The sequence below is a fragment of the Oncorhynchus keta genome, chromosome 17, assembly GCF_023373465.1.
Source record: "Oncorhynchus keta strain PuntledgeMale-10-30-2019 chromosome 17, Oket_V2, whole genome shotgun sequence".
Taxonomy (NCBI): domain Eukaryota; kingdom Metazoa; phylum Chordata; class Actinopteri; order Salmoniformes; family Salmonidae; genus Oncorhynchus; species Oncorhynchus keta.
In genome coordinates, this window is record NC_068437.1 from 32,476,696 (window position 1) to 32,488,800 (window position 12,105).

At 39.9% G+C, this 12,105-nt stretch overlaps 1 protein-coding gene across 1 annotated transcript; it reads left to right on the plus strand.

Annotated features, from left to right (window-relative positions):
* Positions 1-8,285: 8,285 nt before the first annotated feature.
* LOC118395723 (dynein light chain roadblock-type 2-like) lies at positions 8,286-12,105 on the plus strand. Its single transcript, XM_035789588.2, has 4 exons — positions 8,286-8,450; positions 11,205-11,280; positions 11,453-11,620; positions 11,842-12,105. The coding sequence occupies exons 1-4, from the start codon at positions 8,448-8,450 to the stop codon at positions 11,883-11,885; spliced, it is 291 nt and encodes a 96-aa protein (XP_035645481.1). The 5' UTR covers positions 8,286-8,447; the 3' UTR covers positions 11,886-12,105.

A 12,105-nucleotide genomic window follows, 5' to 3' on the forward strand; every position in this document is an offset into this window, starting at 1 on the left:
CGAACAGTTCTTGTGCTGAAGTTGCTTCCAGAGGCAGTTTGGAACTTGGTAGTGAGTGTTGCAACCGAGGACAGACTATTTGTTACGCGCTACGCAATTCAGCACTCGGCGGTCCCGTTCTATGAGCTTGTGTGGCATAACACTTCGCAGCTGGTCAGAAATTTGACAAACTGACTTGTTGGAAAGGTGGCCTCATATAATGGTGCCACATTGAAAGTCACTGAGATCTTCAGTAAGGCCATTCTACTGCCAATGTTTGTCTATGAAGTTTGCATTGCTGTGTGCACAATTTTATACACCTGTCAGCAAGGGGTGTGGCTGAGATAGCAGAATACATTAATTTGAAGGCGTGTCCATATACTTTTGTATATATATAGTGTATTTTCTTTTTCGCTACGATCAGCTTGTCAAAAATGGACAGATACAAACTTAAAACCACTGATCATGACACCCGGGTGAAAATCCTGGACAGTTGTGATTGTCCATTCCTTCTTGTCCATTTTACTTTGACCTGTCCTGTTTTTAGGATATGTTTGTCAAAATGACAGCAAACGTTTTATTTGATTGGGTGCCATTTAGGTTAAGCTATTTGATCGGAGAAACCTGCATGGTATAAACAGTGTCCATCTCAATACATTGTCATACATTTTATCTCCAGCCAGTAGGCTACATAAAATGCCACATACTCTTTCGACCATATCCTATATCTGTTACATGATTTATGTTAGAGCACCACAGCAATAACTCTCTCCAACAGCACCCTGGAGAGGTGGGCTGGAAATGGACAAGCAAAATATTTTGCACCCCTGCCAAAGTGGGCACTGCTTATAACAGGGTTGCATCAGCGATCACCTAAAAAGCCCATATGCCACTGATTGAGAGAAATTGTTACTGTTTTTGTGCAGTATTATGTGAGGTTTCATGTTGTCATTCTCCTGCCGAAGGTGACTGCCTAATTCTGCCTAATGAGTGGTCAGGCCGTGATTTGTGTAGATCAAACATCACAACCAAATTGATTGGCTAAAAAACAATAGTGGTGTGAACAGTGCTTGTGCCAATAGAAATTGTTTGGGCACCCTGAGCTATACCATAAGGCAGTGGCGACCTGTCATTCAGGGCACGTGGGGCAGAGCCCCACCTATTTTGAGCCCCACCTGTTTAACAAAAATAAAAATATATATTATTATGATTATTATTTGAATTAGATTTTTTGCCTGTTTTGCATGTTATTTTGCTATTAATACATGTTAAAACATTCAAAAGGCACTTGCACATCTGAGCAATCTAATTTGCAGGTGCATGGCAACAATTGAACAAGATGAAGGAAAAAGGAAACCGCATACTGCTCTTGATAGTATCACTGATATTTAATAAGCTTTACGTATCGGCCTCACAGCCTTCGTCAGAGCTTTTGTGATTACATTTTTTTGCCCCCTTATGTCGACCTAGCCCCTCCCACATCCGTTCTACACGTCGAATGGGGTTGAAGGCAAGGGGAAAACAAATAAGTGCTACCAAATATATCAATATGCATTTCATAAATATTACAAAAGTGTATAAATAAGACGTATGAAACACGTTTGTAAAATCACAATGAGAACATAGCAAGTTTACATTATTCATTGGGTACATCATACGAAAAACAGAGAAATCTTAAATAGGCACATAATTCATGTTCAAATTCACAACATAACATACATAGGCATTTCATCATTAAGTCCTTTAGGAAATAATGTCTGGAGGGTGAAAATCCCAAAACATTCCCTTCTACTCAGAGTATTATTAATATCACATCCCCTGTCTCATATCTTAGCTTTCTCTATGCCACAAAATCTAAAGGTAGAAATGTCATGCTTCATTTAGGTCATTGAAATGTATTGCGACTGGATAATCCCTGTCGTTTCTCTTTATTGAACTTTTGTGTTCACTAATTCTTTGTTTGAGAGAGCGGGTGGTTTTACCGACATAACAGAGCCCACATGGACATGTAATAATTTAAATAATATGGGTGGTGGAACACGTAATAATGTCATTTATTTGGAACCGTTTTCCTGTGTGTGGGTGGCAGAAATATTCACACTTTATCATATTGTTGCACTGTGCGCATCCTCTGCATTTATAGCTACCATTTGGTAGAGGGCGTAAAGGGGCCTGGCTGATTGTCTTCTCCTATACACAATAGGTGGTGGAATTTTAAATTCAGCCGGCAAAACTGGGTCCGATGATAAAATATGCCAGTGTTTCTTGACCACCCACACCTCCCACTTTACGCGAGTTCAAAGTATATGTAGTTGTGAACATTACGGAGTGTTCTTTAGCTTTAGCGGCTCTTTTTTGTAACAGTTCATCTCGTGTTTTTCCCAATGCCAAATTAAGAGCTTCATCCACACATTGTGGCGAATAGCCTCTTCTTGGAAACCCAATGCACATCTCCGCTGCTTTTTCTAGATCATTCTCTGTGGAGTGACATATACGGCGCAGTCTGAAAAATTGGCTTCTTGGAAGTCCCCTTTTTAAAGGCTCAGGATGGAAGCTGTCTCCCTGTAATAGAGTATTTCTGTCCGTTTCTTTTCTATACAGAGTTGTAAACAGGGTTCCATTTGATTTCTCAATCCACATATCAAGGTAATGAACACGTTGAGTGTCACGTTCAATAGTGAATGTAAGATTTGGGTCAATGTCATTGAGTAGTGCCATAAAATCTGACAGCTCTTTATCAGTTCCCTCCCATATGCAAAAAATGTCGTCAATATAGCGATACCACTTCAGAACTTTATTCAAAAATGGATTGTTAACAAAACGTTCTTCAAAAAGACCCACATAAAGATTAGCATAGCTCGGAGCGAATGTGGAGCCCATCGATGTTCCATTCGTTTGGATTCATCATATTCATCATCAAACCTAAAATAGTTATATGTTAAAACATATTCCGCCAGCTCTAAAATGAAGTTTGTTGGTAGATATTCATTAGTATCTCTGTCTCTCAAATAGTGTGCTAGTGCTGCCAGCCCCCCCACATGGGGAATGCTGGTATACAGACTCTCGACATCTAATGTGACCAAAATACAGTCTTCTTTTAAACCCGTTATTGGTGAGATCTTGTTTATGAAGTCTATAGAGTCTTTTACATATGATGGCAATGCTTGCACATTAGTTTTAATAAGAGTCTACAAAGTTCGACAATGGTTGTAGCATTGAGCCTATTCCTGCAACCACTGATCTGCCTGAATAGTTGCCTGGTTGTGTTTTAGGTTTGTGTAATTTCGGTAAAATGCACAAGCATAGACGTATGGCACATTTGCAACAAAGATATTCATATTCCGTTTTTGAGATGAGGTGGTTTAATGGGCTCTAGATTAGATCATATATCCCTTTGGAACACCTGTGTGGGATCAACACTCAGTTTTCTATAGAAACGTTCATTACTGAGTTGTCTCTGAATTTCTTCTTTATATTTATCATTGTCTAAAACAACCACAGCACCCCCTTGTCTGCAGGTATTAATACATGTCACATATCAGTTTGCAAACAATGCTTTCTTGAGGAAGGCAGCTCCAAAATGCAGGTGTTTCAGGCCAGCTCAATGCTTTCTGTGGTGGTGGGGCAGCCAGTGGAAAATACGGAGTTTAGGGGTTGGTAATGTTCACTAATTGTGCTGTGACTGGCTCAGTGTTCTGTCCCTCATGGGACACTAGGTCACCGCAAAATCTACAGGGAGAGCCTTCGAAAATTCAAGCCCATTGCACCCAGTTACATAAGAAGTGCCCATCCAAGAATGTTCAAAGTCAGATAAAATCAAATCACACTATATCTATCGTAGAGTTGATTGGACATATCTTCAAAATCTTAGCTAGCAAGCTAGAAATCATCATCATGAATCAAGCTGACAATCTACCGGCAAATCCTTTTAAATCCTTGTCATATGAAGAGAAATAATGAAGAGAAATTATAGATAAAAATGTATCGGTGCTCATCGGCTATTGGACATAAACATTACACAACAAGTTGGAAATCGCTAATTCAACAATGAGTGGTTTGGAAGGAATCAGTGGCTAACTGCAATCACTAGCCTGCTATTCAGTGGAGTGGGTGTGTGGTCCAAGTCTGGGTTTAAGGGTCTCTTTTCCAAGCTTGCAAGGATAAATATTCAACATTGGCCATGCTGTCAATCCAGCATGACTTCTGCTGCGTTCAAAACAACTGGAAACTCAGAACTGGGAAATCTCAGACTTCAGTGAGTTCAAGACAACTGGGTACTCTGGAAAAAAAAGATCAGAAATGGGAAATTACGCTTTGAACGGTCTTCCAACTCGGAATTGCAAGTCGGGAACTTGAGCCTCTTTCTAGAGCTCCGACCTGAAGATCACTGACGTCATGAGTTCCAAGTTGTCTTGAAAGCACCATGAATCCAGAGAATGCCAGACTTTGATGACAAAACCTGACCACAAAATTTGCCCACGAAAGACTACCGTGCCACCTTCCTGTTCAAGTGAGATCAGCACAATAAGGTGAGTCCAACAATTTATTGTAAGCTGCTGCATAACTGATGTAATATCCCATGGAGATTTGTATACTGTAGCTAAGAAAGTAATACTAAGTGTATGTTATGTAGTAAGCTGTCAGTAGCTCATGTGCCTCCCCCTTAATAATTTGGTCCCTTTTACCCTCATAACTTAGCCTACTGTTCTGACTTGGTGGCGCACATGTAGCCTATAGCCTGTTTTAGAGAAATGTCATCATCGAATATTGTAAAGCTTTCATTGTCTGCTTATATGCCCCCTTTATTTATCGTACAGTTCTGACTTGGTGTAGATAATTCTGTAAGAACGGCCCATGTTCTGAATTCTGTCGCTGTACACTTCAAAAGTGCTGAACAAATAGTTATACTGACTACGTCTGTCCTAGCTCGCACAATAATGTCTTAATCGAAATTACAGATGGCCTCTTATCCGCTCGTCGTCCGATTATGCCATAGTTTGTACATCTCAATTGTCAGTAGAAACCACAAGTAAGTCAGCCACATCAGCTATGTTTTTTTAAAAGGCTGTATGTTTGTTTTACTCCATGTGTAACTCTGAGTTGTTGTATGTGTCGAACTGCTTTGCTTTATCTTGGCCAGGTCGCAATTGTAAATGAGAACTTGTTCTCAACTTGCCTACCTGGTTAAATAAAGGTGAAAAAAAATAAATAAATAAAAAATCACCTGAATGAATAAGATTTTTTTTTCTTCTGAACACTGTAAAACATAAACTCTGGTATATTGTTGTCTAACGTCAACTTTATTGGGAATTTTCAAATTAATAATTTCCCAAAGTAGAAAGAGGAGGAAGGGAAGCGCTACTAAGGTACACAATAGTACATTTTAGTAGCTAGAAGGTGTTCTTTGGTAAAAGGGGTAAATTGGTCATCAAATAGAAAGGAGGACCAAGGCACTCTTCATATAATTGATTAAAATACCATTATTAGTATGGCATGTTCAATAGAAACAAAGTTTTTTTTAAACCGACGCGTTTCGGCTGCGTGACCTTCATCAGGGAGTAATTTCCCATGTTTGTATTGAACTTTTATTTTTTAGAGGCAAAAATATATCTGTTTTGAGTATCTGTTGTCAACTCTGTCAGTGGCTTGTCAACTCTGCCACTGATGGCTAACCCCATTATTAAAAAATATATATTGTCTTCACTTTTCTGCAACATGTGCTTAAACAATTGAAGTATTTTCTGTGCTAGGCCTAAGGCATAATGTTTGCTTAATCATTTTATGTTCTAAATCTAGAAAAAGCATATAAAATGCTAACGAAATTAGCCCTGGAACATTTAATAGTGCTATAAAAGAAAACAAAAGGAAGTTTCAAGATTTGTATTAGATATTTGAATAATCTAATGTTAGAATTGAACAATCAAGGCCTTTAAACACTTACTGACTGAAATCTCCAGCCACTTTAATAATGGAAAAATGTATGTAAAAAATGTATCACTAGCTACTTTAAACAATGCCACTTAATATAATGTTTACATACCCTACATTACTCATCTCATATGTATATACTGTACTCTATATCATCTACTGCATCTTACCATCTTTATGTAATAGATGTATCACTAGCCACTTTAAACAATGTCATTTTTATATGTTTACATACCCTACATTACTCATCTCATATGTATATATTGTACTCGATACCATCTACTGCATCTTGCTTTTCTGTACCATCACTCATTCATATATCTTTATGTACATATTCTTCATCCCTTTACACTTGTATGTATAAGGTAGTTGTTGTGAAATTGTTAGGTTAGATTACTCATTGGTTATTACTGCATTGTCAGAAGTAGAAGCACAAGCATTTCACTACACTCGCATTAACATATGCTAACCATGTGTATGTGGCAAATAAAATTGGATTTGATTTGATAGTAAAAATTAAATGCCTTTTCTGGTGTCTGACAGAGTTGACATAAATCCAGTTAGTTGCATTTTATTTTAAAAAATATACATTAAAAATTGGTTGTTCGGTTACATGGTGTGATAGCTGATACTTTGGTCTATCAAAATATATATTTCACATTTTGTTCATATTAAGGCAAATATTGTGGAGCAAAAGTTTACATTGTCCAATCTTTGAAGAATCCATGAGTTCTAAAACAGCATCTATTTTTCTCAATCTCTTCGCAAAATGTGTAAAATAGCATGAGATTAGCTATAAAACTGCATTTTATCTCTCTGGCCTTGCTTGGACCTTGCTGGGGATTCCCACGAAACTGCGCCGTGAGTGGCTTAAATCCAATCCGTTTTTCATATTGGACGTACATATTAGACCATACAAATTACACGCGGCAGGTAGCCTAGTGGTTAGAGCGTTGGGCCAGTAAAAATCTGTCATTCTGCACGTGAGTAAGGCAGTTAACCCACTGTTCCCCGGGCGCCGAAGACTTGGATGTTGATTATGGCAGCTCCTGCACCTCTCTGATTCAGAGCGGTTGGGCTGAATGCGGAAGACACATTTCAGATGAAGGCATTCAGTTTACATTTACATTTAAGTCATTTAGCAGACGCTCTTATCCAGAGCGACTTACAGTTGTACAACTGACGAGGTATCTCCCTTTCCTTTCCATACATAAATATAGCCATGTACAGGAAAAACTATCCATTGTTTGTGTTCATCAAGATCCAGTCTGCCCTTTTGTACTGTCGCCTTAACTCTCTGCGGACTGAATAATTCAGGACTATATGTTAAATACAAAACAATAAATGTACTATTTTAGTTTACTATTGTCTTGCTTCCAGTGTGAAATAAAACGCCATTCCATACCAGACTTGCACTCTTGGTTTGCCCAATAATGAAAAACAGCTTCTATCACAAGGCCATCAGACTGTTATTAAACAGCCATCACTAACACAGAGAAACTGCTTCCTACATACATACTCAAAATCATTGGCCACTTTAATTCATTGATCACTGGTCACTTTAATAATGCCAGTTTAATAATAATGTTTACATATATTACATTACTCATCTCATATGTATATACTGTGTTTTATACCATCTATTGCATCTTGCCTATGCCTCTCTGTCATCACTCATCCATATATGTATATATTCTTATTCCAGCCCTTTAGATTTGTGTGTATTAGGTAGTTGTTGTGGAATTGTTAGATTACATATAATTTGAAACTTCTGTGTTACTGTTGATGATCAATTTCACGAAAAGTATTTAATAAATTTACTTCATGATATTTGTTATGAATAAATCATGCTTTTTACCAAATTGCGTCTCTCTTGACTTTTTGAATAAACCAATTGTTTGTTTGTAGAATGAGCAGCAATGCTCTTCGTAATGTATAGTCTGTGGATTTGGAAACTAGAAGTGCTTCTGAGTAGAACACTGAGACACGTGTATGGTGCAATAAATGATAGGCGTACACTAGAGGAGGCTGCTCAGGGGAGGACTGCTCATAATAATGCCTGGAACGACGCGAATGGGATGGAAACCATGTGTTTGATGTTGTTGATACCTTTCCACCTATTCTGCTCGAGCCATTACCACGTGCCTGTCCTCCCCAATTAAGGTGCCACCAACCTCCTGTGGCGTACACACAAAAACATTGTTAACCATTTAGGTTTGAAATAAATAAAAATAAAAAACAAATAAATCACAGAATATTTCATAGAAATACGTTTAATTCGTTTTTCTATGAAAAATACATCGATAATTGTGCACATTTTCCTCAATATTCGCCCAAATGATTCACTTACAAAGTTTACAGGACGGGACTCTTATTCTGAAGGATTCCAAAAATCCGTGACCCAGAAATACTTAGTTATTCTTGCCTGCTTCACAGCGGTATCACTGAGGAAGAAAGAACAGAAGGCGACAGTCAGGAGTGAAAAAAGGAATCTATCTGCCTGCTGGACAACAACAACAATATTGACAGCACCTTCAAATATGGTACAAAAAAATATAATTAATAATTTTAACATGACATGTTGTGCCTGTTTAATAATAGTTATGTAAAGGGTAGATACGTGACGGCAACAACAGCAAATATCCATTATCAACCCATCCGACTTTACTTAACTTGCTAGCTAACGTTATGCTAGCTCTCGAAAACCCTTCCTAAAGGGGTTTCAGCGGTTACGTTCGCCCGCATTTAGCTCCATGTGAACCACAATTCCGACGTTGTGTTTAAATGTTTAGGAAAGGCAATCATCGATTTCAAACCTGTTTTCGAAACATATTCTGACATTCCCCTTTTATATCAGGAAGAGTCTTTCAAATAAAAATCATAGCTATAATTAAAATCTCATTTTATTTATCACATGCGCCGAATATAACACCCTTACAGTGAAACGCTTACTTACAAGCCCCTTAACAATGCTTTAAGAATTTAAGAAAAACGTGTTAAGTAAAACGTAGATAAGTAAAATAAATAAATAAAAGTAACAAATAATTCAACAGCAGCAGTAAGAATAAGAATAGCGAGGCTATAAAGGGGGTTACCATTACAGAGTCAATGTGCGGGCCACCGGTTAGTCGAGGTAATTGAGGTAATATGTAGAGTTAAAGTGACTGCATAGATTATAAACAGAGAGTAGCAGCAGTGTAAAAGAGGGGTCTGGGTAGCCCTTTGATTAGCTGTTCAGAAGTCTTATGGCTTGGGGGTAGAAGCTTCTATAAAGCCTTTTGGACCTCGACTTGGTGCTCCGGTACCGCTTGCCGTGCGGTAACAGAGAGAACAGTCTATGACTAGAGTAGTTGGAGTCTTTGACAATTTTTAGGGCCTTCCTCTGACACCGCCTGGTATAGAGGTCCTGGATGGCGGGAGGCTTGGCCCCAGTGATGTACTGGGCCGTACGCACTACCCTCTGTAGCTTTTGAGGATCTGAGGCCCCATGCCAAATCTTTTCAGTCTCCTGAGGGGGAATAGGCTTTGCGTGCCTTCTTCACGACTGTCGTAGTGTGTTTGGACCATGATAGTTTGTTGATGTGGACATCAAGGAACTTGAAGTTCTCAACCTGCTCCACTGCAGCCCTGTCGATGAGAATGGGGGCGTGCTCTGTCCTCCTTTTCCTTTTAAAAAATGTTTAAATTACATTTTTACCCCCCTTTTCTCCCCAATTTCGTGGTATCCAATTGTTAGTAATTACTATCTTGTCTCATCGCTACAACTCCCGTACGGGCTCGGGAGAGACGAAGGTCGAAAGCCATGCGTCCTCCGAAACACAACCCAACCAAGCCGCACTGCTTCTTAACACAGCGTGCCTCCAACCTGGAAGCCAGCCGCACCAATGTGTCGGAGGAAACACTGTGCACCTGGCTACCTTAGTTAGCATGCACTGCGCCAGGCCCGCCACAGGAGTCGCTGGTGCGTGATGAGACAAGGATATCCCTACCGGCCTAACCCGGACGACGCTAGGCCAATTGTGCATCGCTCCACGGGCTCCCGGTCGCAGCCGGCTGCGCAGTGGTTGCGCAGTGGTCTAGGACACTGCATCGTAGCGCTAGCTGTGCCACCAGAGACTCTGGGTTCGCGCCCGGGAGGCCCTGTCCTCCTTTTCCAGTAGTCCACAATCATCTCCTTTTTCTTGATCATGTTCAGGGAGAGGTTGCTGTCCTGGCACCACACGACCAGGTATCTGACCTCCTCCTTATAGGCTGTCTCATCGTTGTTGGTGGTCAGGCCTACCACTTGTGTCATCGGCAAACTTGATGATGGTGTTGGCGTCATGCCTGGCCATGCAGTCAGGAAGTACAGGAGGGGACTGAGCACACACCCCTGAGGGGCCCTCTGTTGATGATCAGTGTGGCAGATGTGTTACCTACCCTTACCACCTGGGGGCGGCCTGTCAGGAAGTCCAGGATCCAGTTGCAGAGGGAGGTGTTTAGTGCCAGGGTCCTTAGCTTAGTGGTGAGCTTTGAGGGCACTATGGTGTTGGAACGATGAGCTGTAGTCAATGAATAGTATTCTCACATAGGTGTTCCTTTTGTCCAAGTGGGAAAGGGCAGTGTTGAGTGCAATAGATATGGCATCATCTGTGGATCTGTTGGGGCGGTATACAAATTGGAGTGGGTCTAGGGTTTCTGGGATAATGGTGTTGATGTGAGCCATGACCAGCCTTTCAAAGCACTTTATGGCTACAGATGTGAGTGCTACGTGTCGGTAGTCATTTAGGCAGGTTACCTTAGTGTTCTTGGGCAGTTTTGTAGCAGTTTTGCACAAATCCACAATTTGTGTGCCTCCAGATGACAAACTACACTTACACACAGGTGTTCGGAGCACGCTAGATACAGTAGCCAATTATCACAGTTGGCCGACTATGTCTTCCGTCTGTTTTCCATAAACCAGCGATGTTACATGTGGATATGGCCATGTGGGAACACTAACCCTATAAAGGTGTGTAGTAATTTAAGCTTTTGTTTTTTGTAAATGTATTTATTTCTGAAGATATATTGCTTATATTTCCAAAAACATTCCGCAAGCGATGCATGTTAATGATTAGAGCAAGCTTCAAGGCTCTTAACAAAACTTCCCCAGTCAGAAGATCATATCATCAATAGTCGCTAAAGTGGTTAGCTTCTATGAATGTGGTAAGATTTATGCTAACTGTTGACTGTCTTGAGGGTCTTGGTCAGATGAGCGTGCTAAAGCTGCTTGCTAAAGCATAAAGATTTTGTGCTGTTTCATTTTCTCCCCTAAACAGGCAGAAGTTGAGGAGACACTAAAGAGAATTCAAACTCACAAAGGTGTAATTGGAACAATAGTTGTTAATGCTGAGGGTAAGCAATACAATCCCATGCCTATATTCTCTTATAGGTACCTATTGCCACAAATATGTGGATACAATTTTACACTTTAGACATACAATTTGAATGTATCTAGCAGGCTAACTAATCAGTACTACTCTCATCACCTCTACTAAAGTTGATGCTATGTGTTGGTCATTCTCAGGTATCCCAATCAGAACTACCTTAGACAACTCCACTACGGTGCAGTATGCTGGTCTGCTGCACCAGCTCACTATGAAAGCCAGAAGCACAGTCCGAGACCTCGACCCTCAGAACGACCTGACCTTCCTCCGCATCCGCTCCAAGAAGCATGAGATCATGGTGGCACCTGGTGAGTGAAGCAGAGGTGGTTCAGGTTCTTGAGGGAGGCCCAGACACATGTGAATATCAATATATCTGACACATCGATATTGTGCGGTTCATTTATGAACTATTTCATTAATTGTTTAAGGTAAAGTTAATGAAACAATTACATTTAATAAAACACATTCAGTGAAATGTAATGAGACACATTCAGTGGTTTTACAGTTTGTTTTCTCCTCTCTCTTCCAGACAAGGAGTATCTATTGATAGTCATCCAGAACCCCAGTGAATAGCCCCAGGATGTTCCTGTGAGAGTCAGGCTGTAGCTCCTCACACACTGATCTTTCTCAAGAATATATGTTTTGTTTAGCTGAACCACACTTTTTGCTTTCTTTGTATTTTCTTTTTTGTCTACTTTTGAAACTCTGCAATATGATGCCTTACTCTATATACTAATTATCTTCCTTAGCCATTGTCGTCAATTCAAAACAATAAACAATGATGTCATAACAA

What these genes read in the sequence shown, in the direction of transcription:
- LOC118395723 (XM_035789588.2), top strand. An exon ending in AATAGTTGTTAATGCTGAGG is followed by an intron (nt 11,281 to 11,452) that starts GTAAGCAATACA and finishes GGTCATTCTCAG; the next exon opens with GTATCCCAATCAGAACTACC. An exon ending in TGAGATCATGGTGGCACCTG is followed by an intron (nt 11,621 to 11,841) that starts GTGAGTGAAGCA and finishes TCTCTCTTCCAG; the next exon opens with ACAAGGAGTATCTATTGATA.